Here is a 22396-nt window from a genome sequence, read left to right as displayed (position 1 = left end):
ACCACTGAAAATGAACCAACTAGAGCAGGGACAGCACATCTGGCTTACTTCCTTTATTTTTGTAAATGAATTTTATTGGAGTACAGCCTTGCTCGTTCATTTATGTACAGAGGGTGCCAAAATTATACAGGTTTTAAGAAAGGAAAAAACTGTGTTAGAATTGTAATAATATATACCGATAACAAAAGGTATATAACTCGTGTATACATTTTTTTGGCATCCCCAGTATAGTCTATGGCTGTTTTCTCACTGCAACGGCAGAGATAAGTACTTGTGACAGAGACCTTACAATCCACAGAGCCTAAAATAAGTTACTAACTGACGCTTAACAGAAATTTGCCAACTCCTGAACTAGAGCTGCATGTATTAAGGAGTATAAATTTCAGCATAATGTGTGAAAATAGCTTATTGCAGAATAATATGTATACGAGAGAGTTCAAAAACATGCAAAATACATTGATATTTATAGATACATGTGTATTAATAGTATAAAATATGCATAGGAATCATAAACACCGAGGGCTTCAACAAGTTTCGACAATATCCTAGTTTTTTAACAAATGTGGAACAAGTGAAAATGTTAGGATTTGATATGTAACTAGATATTGGGACATGGAGGTTGTATTACTTAACTATACCTTTTGAACATTTAAAAAAATTCATAATTTGAAAATTAGATAATTTGATCTTAGCTGGTGTGTTAATGATGACAAATTAGTAAGATTTTATTTCATGACAGTTGCTCTTAATATTTTGTTTTCTAGCACAGATTTTTCAAGTATTTTGTGTTAAAGTGATAGAAATGAAAGATTTCATACTTTTTTTTACCAGTAATATTGTTTACATGTACAATTTCTTGACAGAAAGCATAAGGATAATTGGAAAGAATAGTGTGAGCCTTTTTAGAATAAATAGTGTCAGGAAGGCTGAGGCCTGACCTAAGATGTGCAGTAAAAGGCCCTTTGTTCAAGAAACAAAGATGACAAAGAAATATTTGACCCATTGCATGATGTAAGTGGTGTAATTTTAAAAATAACCAAAGCAGAACTAGCAAATACATATTATGGAAGAAAGAAACAATTGTGTTGGTTTTAGTCTTAGCTCTCTCACTAGCTGTGCAACCTTCCAGAGGTCACTTTAACTTCTTGGGGCTTAGTTTTCTTATGTATGATGGGAAGCAGTTAGCTTGAATGATCACACTACTACCATCCCACGTCTAAGTCTTGTCGACTCCTGTTTTCAATCCATTGTTTCTTTCTATCAGAACACATTATTTTCCAACATAAATAAATGTGGTATGGGGAGGTAAAGCCCAAGGTAGATGAAGAGTTAGTAAGCAGGACCCAGCCATGTTAGTTCGTCTCTTCAAGCCAGTAGTAGTTCTGTCAACACTCCAGACTGATTGAACTACTTATGGTCTTCAAACAGGCCAGTCTCTTTCTTGGCTCAGTCTTCCTACCTCCTATTTCTTTCTTCCCACGTACTCTCTAGTTTAGGTTTGCTCCTGTGGTTTATAGTTGCTGCTTTTTTCCAGGAAGCCTTCCTGGGGTTGCATAGGCAAGTAGACAGCCGATGGAACCTCTGACTGAATTAGCCAACACTGGAGAAGAGCAGACTTTTTGGGGAAAACTGGTGTGTTTTATTTTGGGCATGAAATCTGACGAAGTGTCAGTTGACCATTCAAGTAGAGATACGTAGTCGTTTCTTGAGTATACAGACTGGAGATTAGGAATGAGATCTAGGTTGAAAGTGTAGAGTTGGCAGTTATCAGCTTATATGTGGTAAAGAAGGAGAGTATAGGCTGGAAAGAGAAGAAAGCATAAAACTCAGTCTTGTAGAAAACCAGCATTTAAGAGAGAAGGAAGAGAGGAGAGGGGAAGAAGACTGAAGATCAGCCTGTGAGATTGGAGAAAAACTAGGAAAGTATGACCTCAGGGAAGCCAGGCAGGATGAGGACTGTGAAAAGAGTGTTCATTGGATTTAACAACAAATGTTATTGGTGACCTTGGCAAAAACACTTTCAGTGGATTGGTGAACCAGAACGCAGGTTCGGGGTGAACTGGAAACCGTGAGTGTATTCAGTTCTTTCAAGAATTTTGCAGTTAAGGGAGGGCAAGTGGGGGCTGTAGGATCTCCTTGAGAGATGTTATTTAATGAAAGGCGTTTGTTATTTAATTGAAAGGCGTTTGGAAAGAAAGCGTTGAAGATGCAGGTACGGGGCAGGTACTTGACGGAACTCAGTTAACTTAGTAAGACTGGGATGTCCGGATGGAAGGATTTCCTTAGCAATGAAGATGTGGTGACAAAAATGAGGAAAACAAGGGTGTAAGTGCAGCTGAAACTTCCAGTTTAATGACTTTTTCTCCCCATTGAAGGTGGAGGTAGTTATCAAGCATGAGATGGGTATATGTAGTAAGTGGTGTTTAGGGTAAGTGGAAAGGGTTTGAAATAGTTGCTGTGGCAAATAGGAGAGAATAGCCTTGGAGAGTAAGTTAAGATTGCTGATTGGAGACAAGAAAGTTTTAAGCAGCTCCTCTTGCAGCCTAGATTGGAAGCCTTCATGTTGGTACAGAGAAGGGGGTAACAGTTGGTTTGATCTGTGGTTGCCGTTTTGCCCCGTCGATGTGACAGAGTGTGGGATAAGGGTGTTGAGGAAGTTGGCAAGAAAATGTTGAAAAGAGAAATCAGGAAGTCTAGACCAGGGGTCAGCCAGCTATAGCCCACCGGCCTCATCTAGCCCACCACCATTTTGTTTTCTTTTGTTTTAAACATTTTAAGTGTTTATATAAGTACCTACATAATATCCATAATATGCCTCTTGGCTCACGTAACCTAAACTATTTACTCTTTGGCCCTCTAACAAAAAGTTTCCTGACCGCTTATCTAGACTGAAATAGGTGAAAACAAGATGGGACTAATAGGCAGAAAATAGAGCGGTCCAGGTACAGAAGGTCAATAAGGTGCAGATGTTCAGTATATTGGGATAACTGAGTGACAGCCCTGGGACACGAGGTTACAGTGAGGACTGCGAATGAACGACTTCAGAGCTGGGCAGCTGGGAGTGATAACTGATGCAGCTGTGGATTGAGAAATCTAAATGGAGCTTTGCTAGCCCGTCCTGGGTGCATGCAGGAACGCCTTGCCTGCAGTGAGCTCTTAGCAAATGTTTTTGAATTGAAATCTTTCATTTCTATATTAGCATCGCCTGTATCTTTAGGCAAAACTTGAATTTAATGTGTTGTTTTGTGTATGTGCTTGTTTTTCGAGTAGTTGATGGATTTACAACTGAGCGACAGTAACTTTCGTCGACACATCCTACTGCAATATCTCATTTTATTCCAATATCTCAAGGGACAGGTCAAATTCAAAAGGTAAGTTAAATGGGTAGTAAAGGATTTATAAACCACAAAGAGAAGGACTTATTGATGCATTTCTATTACATGTTGGGCTCATTTTATGTATAAGGGTCACATCTTTAAAACACTTCTTTTGCAGCAATATTAGATAATCAGGGGCTTTTGTTAGACTCGTGGAGGTTAGGACATTTGTTTTAGAGAAGAGGCAGTGACTGTATCCATTGTCCATGGGAGTCTTTCCTGCCGAGCCCTGGGGTTTCCTGGTGGTGGTGGGAGGAGGTCTTTGCTGCAGACTGATCATCCCCATATCACCTCGCTTAGGCTTTCTCCAAATCTGATTTGCAAACTAAGCCAGTAATCCTTTCACAAAGTATGGAGCTGTCTGAAAAAAATAAGAGTAAATGTATGAAGCTCGGAGGGAGGGAGGATTCTTTTCTTCGCCGTTTCAGAAAATCTAATCAGGACCCGTACTGTCTACCTGGACACCTCCACCTGGAGCACAGAGCACTTCCTCCTGTCCTATCCGGGCTTGAAGTAGTGTTCACTGCTACTTTATGGTGTTTTTGCTAAGTTTGAAAAGCAGTATTGTATTAGTTGTGCAACAACCTGGTTTTACTACCTGCTGGTTTCAGAACCCACTTTCATCACTCACTAGCTGTAGTTCAGTTCTTTCAGACTTGTAATTTTAAGATAACATGTAGCAAGCACTCAAAAATGTTATCTTTTATCCTGTCTGTTGTGGAGGTTTGGTATAGCATAGTAGAAAGACCAAAGACTGTGGAGCCAGACCTAGGCTTGAATTCAGGCTTGTGGCCTTAGGCAAATCATTGAGCTTCTGTAGTCTGTTTAATGTGCACACGTACTTGTTCTGAGAATTAAATGAATAATGCATGGGAAATGCTCAGATCTTGGCACATGGTAGTTTATGAACATTTATTGGATGGCTCTAAAGCACCTAGTACTACATATGAGCTGAATTAATGGGCTGCCTTCCTCCTTATGAAGGTTTTGGCGGGCTTTATTCCCTACATATTTTTTATTCATTATATATTTTTTTCAAAGGCAGTTTTGTAACTTTGACAATCAGCAGTTAGTTCTCTTCCACATTAACTGTAGATTTTTCAAAGTGCTGACAGGTCCATAGGTAACCAATGCATAGAGCTTATTTGGTGACTCTTCATTCTCATTACGCTTTTGGGCATCCACAGCCAGATGCGGTATGGGACACTCCTCATTCCTTTGGCCCACACTGCTTTGTTGAGTCTGTCAGTGTGCACATCTGGGGTTCCTATTGCCTTCACAGCCAATTTCCGGATCTCTCTGAGTGCCCGAGGGGCACACTTCTTGAAACCCACTCTATGGATGTGCTTGGAATGTTGATGGTTATTCTCTGGTCTCTACCTGGTTGATGGCAGAACAGCCCTTCTTCTCAAGACCCTTCGCAGGAGCCATCCTGCCGGGCCCACGTTGGAATGCTATTCATTATATTTTGAATGCATTTTAAAGGAATGTAACTGCTTTATCTAAATGCATCCCGTAGAGGAATATGTTAATATTGGCTCAGAGGTTTTCATCCCATATTAAACTTACTTTAGGAAATCTTCATTGCTCTGTTCAGTTAATCAAATTAATTGAATGTTTTATTCTCCTTTATACAATTCCAACCACATCTTATCTTGAGGATGAAGTGCAAAAAGATCCTCTTACAATCCTCTCAATTATGATTGTTCTTGTCTTGGTAATTTTTGATACTATTTACAGTATTGTTAACTTATCTTTTACATGTCTTATGTTTTTCAAGACAGTATAATAAACCTTGAAATTGAATACATATTGCTGTTAACTCAAGCATGCTTTTATTTGTTTCCTAGTTCAAACTATGTTTTAACTGATGAACAGTCACTCTGGATTGAAGATACTACAAAATCAGTTTATCAAGTAAGTTCAACACGCAACAAACCCATGATTGAACAAAATGGAAATTTAGAATTTTCTTTGTTTCAGCCCCAAATAGGAAAATAAGGATAAAGTTAAGCTCAGGTACAAGACCACAAAAACTTCTTGGTTCTCTGCCTACAAACCACTCCTATGATGCAGAAAGTTGTTGAAAGCTTAGTATATTCTTTCTAATCACAGCTACTATCTGAAAACCCACCTGATGGAGAAAGATTTTCAAAGATGGTAGAGGTATGTGTTTTATATTTACATAGCCTTCTTAGCACCAAATAGAATTTCAGAAGCTTATATATGCAAATGTAATCTCTTTGTTTTTCCCAGCATATATTAAACACTGAAGAAAACTGGAACTCATGGAAAAACGAAGGCTGCCCAAGTTTTGTGAAAGAAAGGTAGTAAATATATACTCATCTCAAGCAATATGAAAATGGCATTTCTTTTTTTTTTAAATTATTCTCAAGTAGTCATTTTATTTCCCTAAAGACTGCTTGAAGCCCTGCATGCCAAAAATGGCATTTCTAAATTTAATTTGACATTATATTATGTACAGATATGTGTATATGTATTTCTGATTTAAAAATGTAAGTTTTGTTCTATAAGATACAACCATTTTGATTTACTTCTGTTTGAATTTTTTACCTCTAATTTCTTGATTAAGTTCCCAGAACAAATTGGTCTATAACTAATTATTGAAGAAAATGTTGTATACCCACTTCTTGTAATTTGTACCGTGTGGCATTTTTGCCTTTTATCTGATGAGTGTTCTGTAGTAATATGAAGCTTCCATCTTTTTTAGGAAGAAAACAATGCATTTTATTTTACATTAAACATTCTTCCATGTCTGCTGTCCATTTGTAATTCCAGTATGTTTTGTTCACCACAGAACATCAGATACCAAGCCAACGAGAGTAGTATGGAAGAGAACAGCACCAGAGGACTTCCTAGGGAAAGGACCCAACAAAAAGATTCTGATGGGAAAGTAGGTTAACTTGTCTCCGTTATTTTGTGTGTTATTAGTTATTTTAATATTTTAAAGATGTTACTTTTAAGAACTCTCAGTTTTTGTGTTTTTCCAGTTTTTGTGTTTGGTACATATATAGGTGACTAAAGTAAAACACCTCCCTATCAAACTATAGGGCCCCTTCTGTGGGTTCATACAACTGGACAAACTTCTATTTTGTCTCCTGCTTCCAGAATGTATGGTTCTAGACTATGGCATTCTTTCTACATCACACATAATACAGTTGCTGTTAGATTGATCCAGCTCATTTCTAGTTGCAAGGTACTATAATTCTTGAATTTCTGTTATCTTCTAGTTAACTATTCATTGCTTTATACTGTGCTTGAATATTTTTTAGAAAAAAGTAATGGTGATTATCATTCAGTATATGCTCATATAGAAAATTTGCTAAATATCAAAAATTAGTGAAGAAAATTAAAACTATTTACTGTAAGTATTTTTACAGTTTTAAAGCACATGAAGATGTGCACATTTGAGGTTCCCATTAAAAATGTGTTTGTTTATGTGTCTATTTTATAGTGAGGAGTTAACAAGGCTTTGGAATCTCTGCCCTGATAATATGGAAGCCTGTAAATCAGAGACAAGGCAAGTTTCAAATGTTTCACATGAAATATGCTTTTCTCAAATATTAAGTAGAATGGTGGAGCCTTTGTCAGCTATCAGGAGAGTACAAAAGAAATGTAAAGGTTTATTGTGGCTGACAGCAGAATATGGCTTCTCATCATAAAACACCTAGAAGTGCTAATAAAAATCATTTCAGAAATCACAAGAAAATAAGGACTCACAATAGAAGAGGGAGCTAAAAACCAAAGTATGAACTAATGTTTTTTTTTTTGGTTGCTTCTAGTTGGAGAACAGTATAGAATGACTCCCACTTTTGGGAACTAGGAAACTTGGGTTTTAGTAATCACAGAAGGACAGAAGTTAAGGCTTTAGGCCTGCATGAATTTGTGAGTGGGTTTTCCCTGAATAAAGCTGAGCCCCTTGACACACACTACATTATCTATAAAAGAAGGGCAAAGTGGGAGGTGGAGGCACAGAAAACAGAGAAGCTTGTCCATTTCTACCTGGGGTGTGGGTGAAAAGGAAAAAAGTATTCCCTGGGAAATTATAACCACAAGCCTGCTGTCATTCAGTCTTACAGTTTAAATTTATACTACCAGCAGTGTAAAGGAACCCCCAAGCTAAGGGAGTAAACTAAAAAGTCGCAGGCTAATGGTAGAAAGCTGTCCAGAGGTCACACCTTCAACCTAAGCCACACAAGGATCCTACAGATAAAATTCTGAACGAACATTCAGGGAGACAGTCTACTATGAGTACAACCAGCAGGTGGAACAAGCAACAGAAGTTAGCCACTTCAGATACTAAAACAATTAGGTAAAGACATAAAGTAAGTATATTTAAGATAATTAAAGACATGAAAGAAAGAATTGAAAATAAAAGGGAACATGACACTCTTCAAAAAGGACCAGATGAATTTGAAAAAACAAATACTTTTAGCAATAAGAAAATATAGTCATTGAAATTACAAAATTTAACAGTTTAAATAGCAGACTAGACACAGGTGAAATAAGAATTAATGTTTTGAAAAATCACCCAGAAAGCAGTACAGAGAGATCAAGAGTTAGAAAATATGAAAGTGCAAAAGTCAAGAACCACAGTGACAAAGTCCAACAAACATCCAATAGGAGGAGAAAATATTGAGAATGGGAAAGAGGCAATACTCTGGCATAATGACAGAGAGGAAAACCAGACCATAGCAAAAGAGCACAATTACACTGACAGCAAACTTCAAGAACAAAAGAAACCAGAAGACAGTTAAATGATAGCTACAAAGCATTGAGAGAAAGTATCGATCCCAAATTCTGTAACAAGTTAAACAGTGGGTCAGTCAAGAGTGACTGAGAAATAGTTGCTTTCAGACTAAAACAATGAGACTCTATCATCAGCAGTCTTACTTTAAAAGGCTGTCAGATAGAAACTGAACCCAGAAATAATGTGTAAGTTGCAGAAGGATTGCTATGCAAAGACATTGGTAAATATGAATAAATTCCATCAAGAATTCACTGTATAAAACAGTAATATTACCAATCGGGGGTTATTTGAAAAGGTAGAACTAACATACTTAATAAAAGTTATATAATACAAGGAGTGATCTGAATTAAAGAATGTTACAGATGAAAATAGAGATAATGAATACCTAGACTTCCAGTAAAACATGCTTGCTGAGTATGTAAAAGCAATAGAATGTATAACTTTCAAATGTATTAAGGAAAAAAGTAAATATAGAAAATTCAAGAAACAAGTAAATCAGGGTTGTGGAAGGGTACAAGCAGAATTCTATTTTAAAAATTAGAAAAGATTCGAAACAAATTCAATTTTTAAAAAAATCACATGAATGATAAATCCAAAATTCTGAAGAGTGGCTACCTCTGTGGGGAGAAGAGAATGAGATTTGGGGTGGTGGGGGGTACTCTCAGCTGTACTTGTAGTGTTTGTAGGTCTGAAGCAGGTAAGGCAAAGGCCTGGAAAGTTTATTACATTGCTCCTGATTGCTTGCAATACAGTCATTTTAAAACTAGCAAATTGTTCCAAACATTTATGAATCAGTGGTTGGGATGTTAGTGGGAGCCGCTTTGTCTAGTGTGACATATAGGAGAAAAGAGGGTGGTAAACTCATAAACCTTACAGGTCTGTAATGTTCACCAATTAGCATGTCATTGTAATGAAAGTCGTAAGATTTGATACTTGGTTTTTCTTTAGAGAGCCATTTTTCTCATTTTAGTCAAAGACATCTTCTCATCAGATCTTTGGATACTATTTATCAAAATTCTATTGCTAAAAACATTCAAGAAGATGCACTTAAAAACCAACCATGTTACCATAATAATCTAAAATCAGCTCAAGTTAAACTCTTAGAATCTTAGTATGTCTGGTTATTAGTTTTGGTTTAATTCTGGTTTAAAGTAAAAAGTACCCATGAATGGAGACATGAAACTTTCCTGTTTGCTGGTGAAATTCAAATGCTACCCTGTTTCCCCAAAAATAAAACCTAGCCAGACCATCAGCTCTAATTTGTCTTTTGGAGCAAAAATTAATATAAGACACAGTATTATACGTTATTATTATATAAGACCTGGTGTTGTATTATATTAAAATAAGACCGGGTCTTATACTAATTTTTGCTCCAAAAGACTCATTAGAGCTGATAATCCAGCTAGGTCTTATTTTCGGGGCAACATGGTAGTAACCCCCCGACTGTCCTCTGTGAGCAGTAACATTGTCATACATTAGTGTAGTCACAGTGTCACGTTACACAGTGTATGGTAGATAATATGGTATAGTACCACACTACCCCCTTAGTCCCCTTTGAGAAGTTTAGAGTCATTTACCTCCTTAACAATCTGAGTTCCTAAGTAATCTAACGGTAACTCAAGTATGGGTAACATCAGAATCTTTGCCACCATTTTACAAATATTTTTAAGAACTCACATGATCCTCACTAGTTATTTTTAACACCCAGGGAATACATGCCGACTTTGGAGGAATTCTTTGAAGAAGCCATTGAACAGGCGGACCCTGAAAACATGGTTGAAACTGAATATAAGTAAGTAATGTTTCTCACAAGCTAACTTTCTCCAATATTTTTCTTAGGAATTGTATGTATATTAGAATGCTTATTAAGGGAGACAGTTGATAGAGTAGTAATTTTCCTCTTAGGTGTGTTCATGTACCAAGTTCACATTACATATCCTGATTTCGATGCCCGTTCCCATTGACTAGCAAGCACAACTTAAAATTATCCATGTTTAAGAAATAAGAAGCCCCCCCTTGAGCTTACATCTCCTTCCAACTATCACCTCTTTATCTGTTCCCCTTCAAATCACAATACAGGCATGCCTCGTTTTCTTGTGCTTCACTGTATTATGCTCCACAGATGTCACGTGTTTTACATATTGAAGGCAAAACCCTCCGGCAAAAATAAAATTACAGCACTTTTTTTTGCTATAACTTTATTCCAGTGGTGTGGAACTAAACCCACAGTATCTTCGAGTATGCCTGTATCTCCCAGCAGTTATTGATAATTGCTGCCTTTATTTCCTCACTTCCCCATCTCTCATCAGCCCATTCCTGCTAGGCTGTCCTTCCCTGTCAAAAAGCTCTTACCAAGGTCACGTCTTCTTTTTTTGATTTCTCAGTATCATTCCCCAGTTGATCTCTCCCTCCTTAGATAATGTTTTCTTCTCTTGACATCCATCAAACTACACTCCTACTGTTTCTCCTCGTCTTGCTGCTTCAGTCTCCATTGCTGGCTCACCAATCCTCTGCAGTTTGGGAGTGACTTCAGAACTCGGTCTCAGCTTCTTCATCTAAATCTTCTAGGTGACACCACACAGCGTTATGGTTTTGAAACAGGCATTACAATGTTGTGATTTAAGGGCAAGGGCCCTGTGTCAGCCTGCCTAGGGTCCAGTCCCAGCACTCTGCCACTTACTGGTTAGACTACTGGGGTTGATTTAATCCCTCTGCTAGTTTCGTCGTCTACTAAATAGGAATACAGTAGTACCTCGGTTTCCGAACGTCTCCGTTGACGAACATTTTGATTTACGAACGCTGTGAATTTTATGGATCATTAGATATGAATTTTATGGATCATTAGATAGTAAAATTCATGCTAAATTTGCAGTTTTAGGGGTTGGTTTTAAAGGTCTGGAACGGATTAATCCATTTTGCATTACTTTCTATGGGGAAACCATGCCTCGGTTTTCAAATGTTTCAGAATTCGAACGAACTTCCGGAACAGATTATGTTTGAAAACCGAGGTACCACTGTAGTACCGTTTCACAGGGTGATTCTGAGGATTAAATAAAATTCACTTTGAACCATGCATGACATGTAATTAGCACTCAGTGTGAAAGAGTGCTGTAACCAGTTTTAAGTTAAAATTACTGTAACCTCTTAACTAGTGACTCTGGTCAGTTCTCCATGCCATCAACCATTGATCTGTAAATTCACAAGTCAGATCTCCTACTTCAAAATCTCCAGTGACTATTAAAATTAAGATGAAATGCAGCCTCCCCACTGGGGTCTGAAGGATTTACCTCCTTGATCTGATTGGCATCTACCTCTCCACCCACATCTCTTTGCTTATTTTCTCCCTGCTCTAACCAGCCCTGTTCAACTCAAACGTCTTTCCACCTCAGAACCTGTACACTTACTATTCCTTTTGCTTGAACCTTCCCTCATGGGATTGCTGTCACTTCAGCTCTCATCTCAGATGTTGAGAGCAGTTTTCCCTGACCAAGAAGCTCCTCCCCTTCCCCGTGTAATGCAGTCCTGTTATATTTATTTCATAGCACACATCTGACATTCTCATTTCTCGTGTTTTTCTCATCCTTAACAATGCCTGAAATCATCTTTTCCTTGTGTGTTTGTCAGTAATGATGCTTCGCAACATATTCCACATTTACTATGTGTCAGGTACTTCCTAAGCACTTACCTTATATACCTATAAGGTAGAAACTGTTCTTTTCTCAGTTTTAAGGAAATTAAGGCAGAGGGTAAATAATTTATTGAAATTCTCAGCTAGTAAATGGCAGAACCAGGAAAATCCCTCTGGCCTCAGGGACCCTACCCTAAGTTGCAGTGTTGTGGTGCCTCAGCTATTCAGGGTACATTTACACTCTCCACAGCTCCTGAGTGCCCAGCTCAACAAGGACTTGCTAAATGAATATTGACTTATTATTGTTAGGTGAGGCTAGTTAGGTTTTTATTTAAAGTGATAGTTCTCTAAGATTGGTTTAAAAACTTAGATAGTATGGGTCTCTGGAGAATAAGAAAGTTTGTATGTATAATTAACAGAATTTTGTAAATGCTTAAAAAATTCAATTGTTTTAAACAGACATGTGTCAGAGAGAAAGGCTCTTAACTAACTGTACAGGCAAAGCCTCGTAGCACGGTGTTAACTTGGTCCCCACTGTCTAGGGATAGTTTTGCGGGTGCCAGCATGTCTCAGAGGTAATGAGGCTCATTTCTAAGAGATGACTAAATAAACCAGGTTGCTACTCTAATAACTTGGGTGTTGGAGGGGAACTTCCAAATGACTTGCAAAAACTCAAATGGAAAAAAATTGTACTCTGGATTTTTCTGCAGCTTGCCTCTTCCAGAAACATTATGTTTAGAATTTTCCTGACGTGTCCATTTCGCACCTTACTTTGTACCACCTATTATCGCTTTGTTTCATTAGGGAACAGTTCATGGATTCTGTTCTTGGCATCATTACTTACTGTGTTGGCTACTGGATGTTTCCCTTTTAATATTGGAGCCATTTTTATTCATGGAGGTTGGTACTAAGCAAATTGAAGTTTAGCTGGTACACAGATAGAAAAACTAAATGTTCATTCAACAATGAAACCTCAGTGTTCAATTTATAAAATATACTGGAACTCACACCTGTAGTTGACAGCCATATGGATATCAACTCACTGAACATAATGAACCTATTAGGAATTTTTCTTTTAAATAACTAGGCAGCTGATTCCTGTCCTGCGCATACAGCATCTAGCCAGTACTGGACACATACTGACTTTGCATATGAAGTTTTAAAATGTGCCTGCTACAAATGAACCTGCCTCTTCAGACTCTGTTGGTTTCTATTATTAAGTGAACTGCATAGTGAGAGGTTCTGTAGGACTATGGTCAGAATGAAAAGAATGGTGCCTTCAGCTCCTTACCTTACAGAATTTCACATGGTGAATTAGATTAAGTAGAAGGGAATATAGAAATTATAAGACTGACATCTCTTTTTATAGGGCTGTGAACAATTCAAATTATGGTTGGAGAGCCCTGAGATTATTAGCACGGAGAAGCCCTCATTTCTTCCAGCCAACAAACCAGCAGTTTAAAAGTTTGCCAGAATATCTTGAAAACATGGTAATAAAGCTAGCCAAGGAATTACCAGTAAGTATTATAATTTTTTTCACATCCTTTAGTTGATGGTATATTCTTTAAAACTGCTATTTGAGCAAAGAGCTGAATTTAGAGTTTAATCGTGAAAAAAAATTATCCATATACTCCCATGTTTTAGAATGATGAAAAAATGCATTTCAGTATACATTTTATAGGAAGTACATAAACTAATAAAGTAACTTTAATAATTTTTATACAGCATGTAATTTAATTAAGTCTGCAGTACTTTGAAGTAAACTATTATCGTTTCTCCTGTTTGTCAATCAGTGCATTAAACTGTCTTTTATCAGAGACAGGGTGGAAGAGGTAACCTGGCCAATCTACTCTGCTCTCTTTCACTACCATTATCTCATTGTATTACGACAGTGGTACTGTGTGCATGAAACCAAATAAAGTTACTCAAGAATTTTTAAGGACAGTTGCTCCCCCAGTCTTTTCTAGACCACTGTTACTATATACTAGGTATTTGAAAGTCATTTTACCATACTTGCTCCTTTCTTCCCACGTTGGGGGACAAGGGGAGACTTTCCCACTTTCAGGTCTTTTTGTCCTCTCCTTCTCCAGGTCAGCCCTGTCACCCATTTGTGACACTTAACCTGACATTCACATTTACTCTCAGGAGTAAAGTTTCGGCCCTGTACTTAGACTGTCACAACCACTCTTATTTAAACAAAACGGATCCTCAGTTATCTTATTTTAGAAGTTGGCATTCTTGTAAACGTTCTTCTTACTCATTTTAGCCTCCTTCTGAAGAAATAAAAACAGGTGAGGATGAAGATGAGGAAGATAATGATGCTTTACTGAAGGAAAATGAAAGTAAGAATTGAATTTTCTTGGCTATTTTACAAAATTGGAAAAGATTGGGGTTCTTTGTTGAGAGGTACGTTATTTAATTTGATCTACTTCTCAACTTTTACCATGTTATCTCATCTGTTTCTATAGTGAGGAATTTTAAAACACTGCTTGATAATAACTTTTAAAATATATTTTATACAATAAAATTTGGAAGTAATGAGAAGGAAGGTACTTCTATTTAAAGGTGACTCATTCCTACCTCTGTTAATTCTTGGGGTTGGGGGATTAGAAGGGGCAGCTGGTTTCAGGAGAAACTTTCACGATTATAATAGAGGCAACAAACTTTAGCTTTGATTGATTTCCTACTGATCATGATCATTAAGAACAGTATTCAACCCATGGAAAATTAAAAAAAGGAATTGTTTTCCTTTTAAAATAAACCTAATTAAAGGTGATTAATATCTCAGTGGCATCTTCCCAGTTCTGTTTTATACTCTAAATTGCATACGTCCTTGTATTTTGTACATAATTTACATTCCCTGTGTTTTATAGGTCCTGATGTGCGGCGAGACAAACCTGTAACAGGGGAACAGATAGAGGTCTTTGCCCACAAACTGGGTGAACAATGGAAGATTCTGGCTCCCTACCTGGAAATGAAAGACTCAGAAATTAGACAGATTGAGTGTGACAGTGAAGACATGAAGATGAGAGCTAAGCAGCTACTAGTTGCCTGGCAAGATCAAGAAGGAGTACATGCAACGCCCGAGAATCTGATTAATGCACTGATTAAGTCTGGATTAAGTGACCTTGCAGAAAGTCTAACTAATGACAATGAGACGAATAGTTAGCTTATTTTTTTTTTATTAAAACTGTGATAAGATTTTGTTACCAAGCAGCATTTGATAAGAGGTCCACTGGTTTTGGTAAACAATAAACATTTTTATAACAGTTGTACAGTTGGCTGGTGCTCCAAGAACAACAGAACACATATTGGCTTTTGATAACTGACCTCAGGGTTGGGGAAAAGGAGGAAGCAGGTTGGGAAAATGGCCAAAATAAAGTGACCTCAAGATCATATATTTTTGTTATAAATGAAATGTGTAATGAAGTCAATAAGCAGTATTTATGGACCTGGTGTTTCCTATAAAATACACTATGCCAAATTAGTTTCCTGCATGCCGTTAGTGGTTCCAAAGTTTAACTTGCTATTCTGAAAACCCCAGAATATCATTTTCTGAAACCATATGCCTGCTCTAGTCTCATTTATGTTTTAATTGGATCGGCAAACAGTGGTCTGTTCACAACCTGGTTTTATAGTAAAATTTACTGGCACACAGCCATATTAATTTAAGTATTATCTATGGCTTCTTTCACACTCCAACGGCAAAGTTAAATGGTTGCAACAAAGATGTTACGGGCTGCACATATGAAAAGGTTCACTATCTGGCCCACTATAGAAAATGTTTGCCAACCCCCAACTTTAAAAGAAATGGGGTCATCTAAAACCTAGTTCTTTTAGCTTTACAAAAATTAACCTCTTAAGTCTTTAAAATAGGGATGCATACTTCCAGGATTGTTGTGAAGTTCGAATGAAATGTCTGTGAAAGCACCCTACAAACAGCAAAAGAGCACTATGTCGTAATGGCTGGAGACAGTACTACCTACGTTCTCCTGTTCGCACATAAGCATTACCTTTTAGAGGTCTAAGAGTAAGTAAGTGTTTATTTTGAATTCTGAAGAGCAGCTACTAAATGCATCTTACACTAGAAATGTTCTTGCCTGGCTTAACGTCACTAGCTATACAGTGGACAGCACAGCTCTGATATCAAAAGGGCCTCAGTGCTAGTGGCACAGCACATAAGGCACACTCGTGAGTCAAGACATTTTCTCACCTGCTCTCAGAGACCTCATATGCAAGGCTGAATTCTAAAGTAGCCTTATTAGTTTAAAATAAGACTGGTCTAAGTCCAATTTCTTATACTTAAAAAATCTTTGGAATAATGCTTTTTTTGATCAAATAAAATGATGTTTTTTATAATGACGAGTTAATTAGAATATTAAAACTCTAATTTCATACACAGCCTACTCTGTTCTAAACTACTTCACCTGATCTAGTAGTTAAAGCATCCTGCAAATCAGAAAATCTATAAATTTTAATTGCTAAATTTATGTCTTCAAAATTCTTCAGACCAAATAAGAGTGATAAAAAAAAAAAACCCTTGCAAACTTAACAAGCATCATACCAATATAAAAGAAACATTACAAGTCTTATGGTCATCCTTCCCCCATTTTCTTCTACACCCTCTCCCAAAGCAAACTGAGTACTGATTGCCAATAATTAAGTTTCTCTGAAGAAGCTATTTACAAATAAGTTTCCCTGAAATGCTTATTTTACATCCTGTAGTGTTCTCAGATTATACCACACTGTTCAAACTGTGTGGAAAATGGCCATTATTCTCTTATGAATCTGCTAGTTTTGAGTGCTGTGTTCTGCAGAGCATTAAAACTGCATAAGTAAGGATGAGATTTCATGATAATCCCCAAAACTTTGTTATAAATATCTAACTCAAAATCAGACAATTAGGTAATATTCTATCGTTTCTCTAACAATCAATCAAGGCTCCTGAAACAAAGATGAGGAACTAATTAGAATATTAAAGAAATCTATCATTGAAATACCTCATACTGTTGGTATTTCTATCACTTTAAAAATCATTGATACTAAAGTTTGAGATAGACATTAAGATTTTGGGAATTGAACAGAAGTATAAAAAGAAACACTAACAGCTAAGGAACAGTTCTTACTGATAACATCGTTGCATTCAGCATCCAGAGAACTCCATTACATTCAGAACTTTGTATTTCTTTTTAAACAGAATATAATGCTAGCACACACAGAAGGTAACATTTTTAAATGGATGTTTAACAGATTAAAATGAACCATCTGCAAAAACTATAGGACTAAACATATCTGAACTTCAGCCAAGCTCCAACATTCTAGAGACAAAAGACTTGAGGTCAAAAACTGTTAATTCCCTTTTTTTTTTATTAAATATCCTCATTTTTCTAAAAATAAGCAACCAGAGCTTGTCAACATTTTTTAAGGTTGATTACTACAAAACCAATGCAAAGTTAAATGTACAAACCATAGTACATCAGAGACAGTAATAAATGTATAATCAAATTTACTATTGATCACAATTTATTTAAAAGTCATGAAAAGCCAGCAACTATCAGGCTGGACAAATACTTGATTGTCCCCATGTTGCCATGGGATGTGGACAGCAGCACTGAGAGCACAATGAGAGCAACACTTACTTCCTTTCCATCTTCCTGGGAAAATCTGTTAGGTAAGGCAAAGGATGGACAGCTACTGAATCACCTGTGGTGTGAACCATGCAACAACAACAAATAACAGTAACAGGTGTGCAATAAACATCACATTGCTGAATCGTGGGCTGAAAAGGGCAGGGAAAAAACCATCATAGAAGGTAATAGTTGAAAGGCATTTCAACTCAGAAATTTTTAAAAAATTAATGCAGGGAATTAGCTTTTTAAAATGTCTTTCTGCCACCTTTAATACAGGGCAGCACAGTCCAAAGGCCATTTTTCTCTTTTCTATAATTTTTTAGGCTGACACATGGAGTGGTCTGCTTCTGCCCTCTTTCGTTCCACATGAGGGGAAAGGAAACCACTTACGTATCTTCCTCTAAAGCTCTGGATTATAGAAATGATCAACAAATAACATTTATTCCACACCTAAGCATAAATAGCTAAAATGAAGATTACTGTTCACTTTCCTCTTCCATTATTTCAACTCTGCGAGGCCCATAGAGTAAAACGTAAGCTATATGCCAGTCTCCACCACCAGAAAGCCGCAAGATGTCCTCTGGTGTCACAATGCTGACCTTATCATCATCAAACTTAATCCATTCATCTAAAGAACAAGAGTGGAAAATAAAGTTAATATCACACAATTTTTCAGAGTTCCATTTCAAAAAGGTACCACGTAATGTTATGCACAGCAGTATTCTATCTACCATATCAACAGTTCTCAAAGTATGGTCCAGGAACTACTCAGGTTCAAGACTCCTTTCAGGAGTTCCGTGAAAGTTATGACTATTTTTCATAACACTACTAAAGGATTAATTGCCTTTTCCCCTTCATTCTCTCAAGTGTGCTCTGGAATTTTCCATAGGCTACACAATGTGGATAAAGTAACAGATGGAATGCAGAAACTATTACGAGAATCTAGCTGTCTCCCATTAAGCCAGACAAAAAAGACTTAAAAAGATGTAAACCAATACCATTTCTTGCTAAATTTTTTTTGGGGGGAAATACTATATTTTTTCAATGTTATTTATTTTAATATACAATGGGTTTATTACTGTCAGTTTTAAATGAATTTACTTCTGTTTTAATTTCTATTACAGTAAATAAGAGATATAATCCTCGTAAGCAAAAGCTCTTTGGAAAAGTCCTCAATAATTAAGAATGTATTGGGGTTCTGAGACAAAAAAGTTTAAGAACCACTGTGCTATAAAATTTATACTAAGCAAACTGCTAAAATAATATGTAACAATTGAAAAGAGTAGAATATTTACCTTGTTTTCTTTTCACCCATGATACATAATGTCCTGATGAGCTAGACCTTCCCTGATGTGTTAGCACTGCTTGTAAATCATAGTATCCACAATTATTGGAGCCAATGTCTAAAGAAAGATATAAATCCACTAATATTAAGCAATGAACAGACATGTGCTTTCTTAAGCTAAGTAACAAGCAAGAACAACTCTAAAGTTTAGCCTAGAGAAGACTATTCTAATATTAGAATCCAGTAAGATACTACTGTTCAGACTTTTTAAGAAGTGTATCATTCATAGAACTATATAAGCTTCAAAGAGTGACTTTCACTGTATGTCATATTAACATAAATAATACTTAAAGAAACCCAACTTTTAAAAAAAGCATTATATCTAAAAAAACATGGCAAGACAGTAATTTTACTTTAAAAAGGAACACACACGCACGCATACACACAATACCTCAATTGAAATGAAGATTTTACTTACCATCAGCAAAAGAAAATGGCTCGTACTTAACTTCTTTCTGGGGACTACTCTTTTTGTCAGTCTAAGGAAAAATATGTTTAATTTTAAACCATGATATTGGAAATAAAATTTGCATTCTCAAAGAGTACAGGCTTCCCCACTATGTGAAAAGTACAGCATTCCTGTGAAAACTTTCATAAACCAAAATGGCATGAAACGAAGAGTATCTCCTGCTTTCTGAAAGTTCACATTATACTACTTCACTTTTACTGTAAGTGAAAGACCTACAGTAGTACAGTAATGGCTTTTCTTATAAAAGTGAAAATCCTTGGATTTCTTTTGGTTAGCAAAGACAGGTATGTCTTTCGTAAAATCAAAGTGATATACGCAAACTTTCGGAAATCAGGGAATACCTGCATTCATTTCAATCAATATTTACTGTTTACAAGTGCAAAGCAACGAGGCAAAGACAAAATATGGTCTGTCTTACAAATTAGTAAAATGATATAAGTAGAATTAACACAAAACTGGAAACCCAAAAGTCCTACACTTTAACAATATACAATCTTGTATGTATAGTAACAGATCCTCTGATTACAGAACCAACATTAAACCACTAAGGCTAGAGCATATAGTAGTACATATAAACAGTGCTCTAGGGTAGAAATGGAAAACCCAATTCTATAATTTTACCAAATATTATCAAACCACATATAAAATTTGTTTTTTGTTGGAAAAAAAAAAAGCTGCCTCAAAAAAGAGACGTTGAATTATTGCAATAGTAATCTACAAAGAGTGTCCAAAAAATGTATACACATTTTAAGAATGCAGAAGACGAACTTAAATAATAGGAAGATTTTTGACTACATGGGTGGTCGGCAACCCAAGCCCCCACATTGTATATAATGTAATATCTATAGCAACTACAAATAAGCTATACAAAGAAATACATTCAAATACATTATAGATAAATCAAACTAGAATTCTAAAAAATGTTCAAGTAATGTACAAGAAGGCAAAAGTAAGAAATGAAAATACAGAAAAAAATACAGATTTAAACACTAACATATCAGTAATTACATTAAGTGTAAATGGTCTAAATATATCAATAAAAAGAGGTTAACTGATTAAAGAATATGACCCAACTATATGCTGTCTGTAAGAAACTCACTCCAAATATAACAGTCTGTGAAAATTTAATGTAGAAGGATGGACAAAGATATATCATGCAAACATTAACAAAAAGAAAGCAGCAGTGGCAAATTAATATAAGATAAAGTAGACTTCAGAGCAAAGAAAATTACCAGGGACAGAAAGGAATGTTGTATAATAAAAGGGTCATTCCACCAACACAAAGCAATCCTAAATGTGTATGCACCAAATGAAAGAGCTATAAAACATGCAAAGCGAAAACTGACAGAACTGAATGAGAAACATACAAGTCCATAACATTAGATGAAGACTTCACAAATCCTCTCTCAACAACTAATAGAACTAGACAGAAAAACAGCAAGGTTATAGAAAAATGCAACATCTCAAACCAACCATATCTAATCAATGTCTACAGAACAATCAACAATAGAACACACATTCTTTTCAAGTGCCCACAGAACATATTCCAAGATAGATCACATCCTGAGCTATAAAGTAAATTTCAACAAAGTTAAAGGCATTTAAATAACACAAGTATGTTCTTTCACTACAATGGAGTCACACTAGAATCAACTGACAACAAAAATTTCCAAACACTTGGAAACTAAAGATATAAATAAAATTATATATATATATATATATATATATATATATATATATATGTATATATATATATATATATAAATTTATATATATAAAATTAACAAATAATTCAAGGTCAAAGAGAAGTCTCGAGGGAAATTAATAATAATAATAATAATAATAATACAAGGAACAGAATGAAAGTGAAAACACAATACAGTGTACCTCGGTTTTTGAACATCTCCGTTGACGAACATTTCAGTTTATGAACGCCGTAAATTTTATGGATCTATGGTATCATTAAATAGTAAAATTCATGCTAAATTTGCATTTTTAGGGGTTGATTTTAAAGGTCTGTAATGGAGTAATCCATTTGCATTACTTTCTATGGGGAAACCACGCCTCAGTTTTTGAACGTTTCAGAACTCTAACGGTCTTCCGGAATGGATTACGTTAGAAAACCGAGGTACCACTGTATAATAAAATTTGTAGGACACAGTAAAAGAACTGCTAAACGCATACATTAGGAAATAGAGAAAAGTCTGAAAAACCTAAGCTCCCACACCTTAAAAACCTGGAAGAGCACAATAACCCCAAAGCAAGTAGAAGAAAGTAACAGTAGAAATCAATAAAATTAGATACAGAAAAATAACAGAGAAAATCAATGAAACAAAGAGCCAGTTCTCTGAAAGATCAATAAAGTTGACAATCCTCTACCAAGACTGACAAATGAGGTAAAAAGACACAAATTACCCATATCAGGAATGAACAGGGGACAGGTATCACTACATACCCTGCAGACAGCAAAAGAATAATAAAATAAATACTAGGGGCAATTCTACACATAAAACTGATTAGCTAGATGAAATGGAGCAATTCCATGTAAACACAAACTACCAAAACAAACCCAGTGAAACAAATCATTTGAACAGCTCATAACTACAGAGCCAAAAAAAAATGTCTACGCATTTTAAGAAAGGAAAAACTATGAAAATTGTAATACAATGAATGACGCTAGCATTCCTTTGATTAATGCCATCTTTTAAGCAAAAGTCATACTACACACATTGCTACCATAATTAATTCAACTTCTAAAAGTAATACATGGATAACATCTCTTAAAATGTGCATTTTTTGGCACCCCCCAGTATAAAAGTTGAATTTGTAATTTAACTCTCCTGAAAAAGAAATCTCCAGGCTCAGATTGTTGTACCAGACAATACTACCAAACATTTGAAGAAAATTAACACCAATTATTCTACACAATCTCTTTCAAAGAGGAAAAAGAAACAGCTAATAAACCAGTTCAACAAAGTAAAAGACAAGATCAATACCAAAGTCAATAAATAGTCCAAAAATGAAATTAAGAAAGCAATGCCATTTACAAAAACATCAAAAAGAATAAGATACTTAGGAATTTAACCAAAGTAGTGCAAGATTTTTACACTAAAAAATATAAAACATTGTTGAAAAAATTAAAGACCTATAAAGAGAAACACCCATCAAGTTCATGA

General features: G+C 35.8%; 2 protein-coding genes across 6 annotated transcripts in view; one reads left to right on the top strand and one right to left on the bottom strand.

The window, feature by feature from the left end:
• The window catches only part of THOC1 (THO complex subunit 1), a 47308-nt gene extending 31020 nt beyond the window's left edge, over positions 1-16288 (top strand). For 2 of the 4 annotated variants that reach the window (XM_081078054.1, XM_081078056.1), the window contains exons 12-21: positions 3271-3371; positions 5228-5294; positions 5493-5543; positions 5634-5704; positions 6196-6291; positions 6853-6918; positions 9857-9940; positions 13146-13293; positions 14043-14118; positions 14650-16133. In XM_081078054.1, coding sequence (XP_080934180.1) covers positions 3271-3371; positions 5228-5294; positions 5493-5543; positions 5634-5704; positions 6196-6291; positions 6853-6918; positions 9857-9940; positions 13146-13293; positions 14043-14118; positions 14650-14945 — 1056 coding nt within the window. In that variant the 3' untranslated portion in view covers positions 14946-16133. Of the gene's footprint in view, positions 1-3270; positions 3372-5227; positions 5295-5492; positions 5544-5633; positions 5705-6195; positions 6292-6852; positions 6919-9856; positions 9941-13145; positions 13294-14042; positions 14119-14649 lie in introns of all 4 variants that reach the window. The other 2 variants (XM_081078053.1, XM_081078055.1) reach the window with 2 other exon arrangements.
• Positions 14963-22396, bottom strand: part of USP14 (ubiquitin specific peptidase 14) — a 33171-nt gene continuing 25737 nt past the window's right edge. For both annotated transcript variants that reach the window (XM_081078057.1, XM_081078058.1), the window contains exons 14-16: positions 19170-19230; positions 18702-18809; positions 14963-18034 (exon numbers count right to left, since the gene is read on the bottom strand). In XM_081078057.1, coding sequence (XP_080934183.1) covers positions 17883-18034; positions 18702-18809; positions 19170-19230 — 321 coding nt within the window. In that variant the 3' untranslated portion in view covers positions 14963-17882. The remainder of the gene's footprint in view (positions 18035-18701; positions 18810-19169; positions 19231-22396) is intronic.

This window comes from Rhinolophus hipposideros (genome assembly GCF_964194185.1).
Source record: "Rhinolophus hipposideros genome assembly, chromosome: 17".
Taxonomy (NCBI): Eukaryota; Metazoa; Chordata; class Mammalia; order Chiroptera; family Rhinolophidae; genus Rhinolophus; species Rhinolophus hipposideros.
Note: the sequence above shows the minus strand (reverse complement) of the source record. Positions and strands in the feature narration are given on the sequence as shown.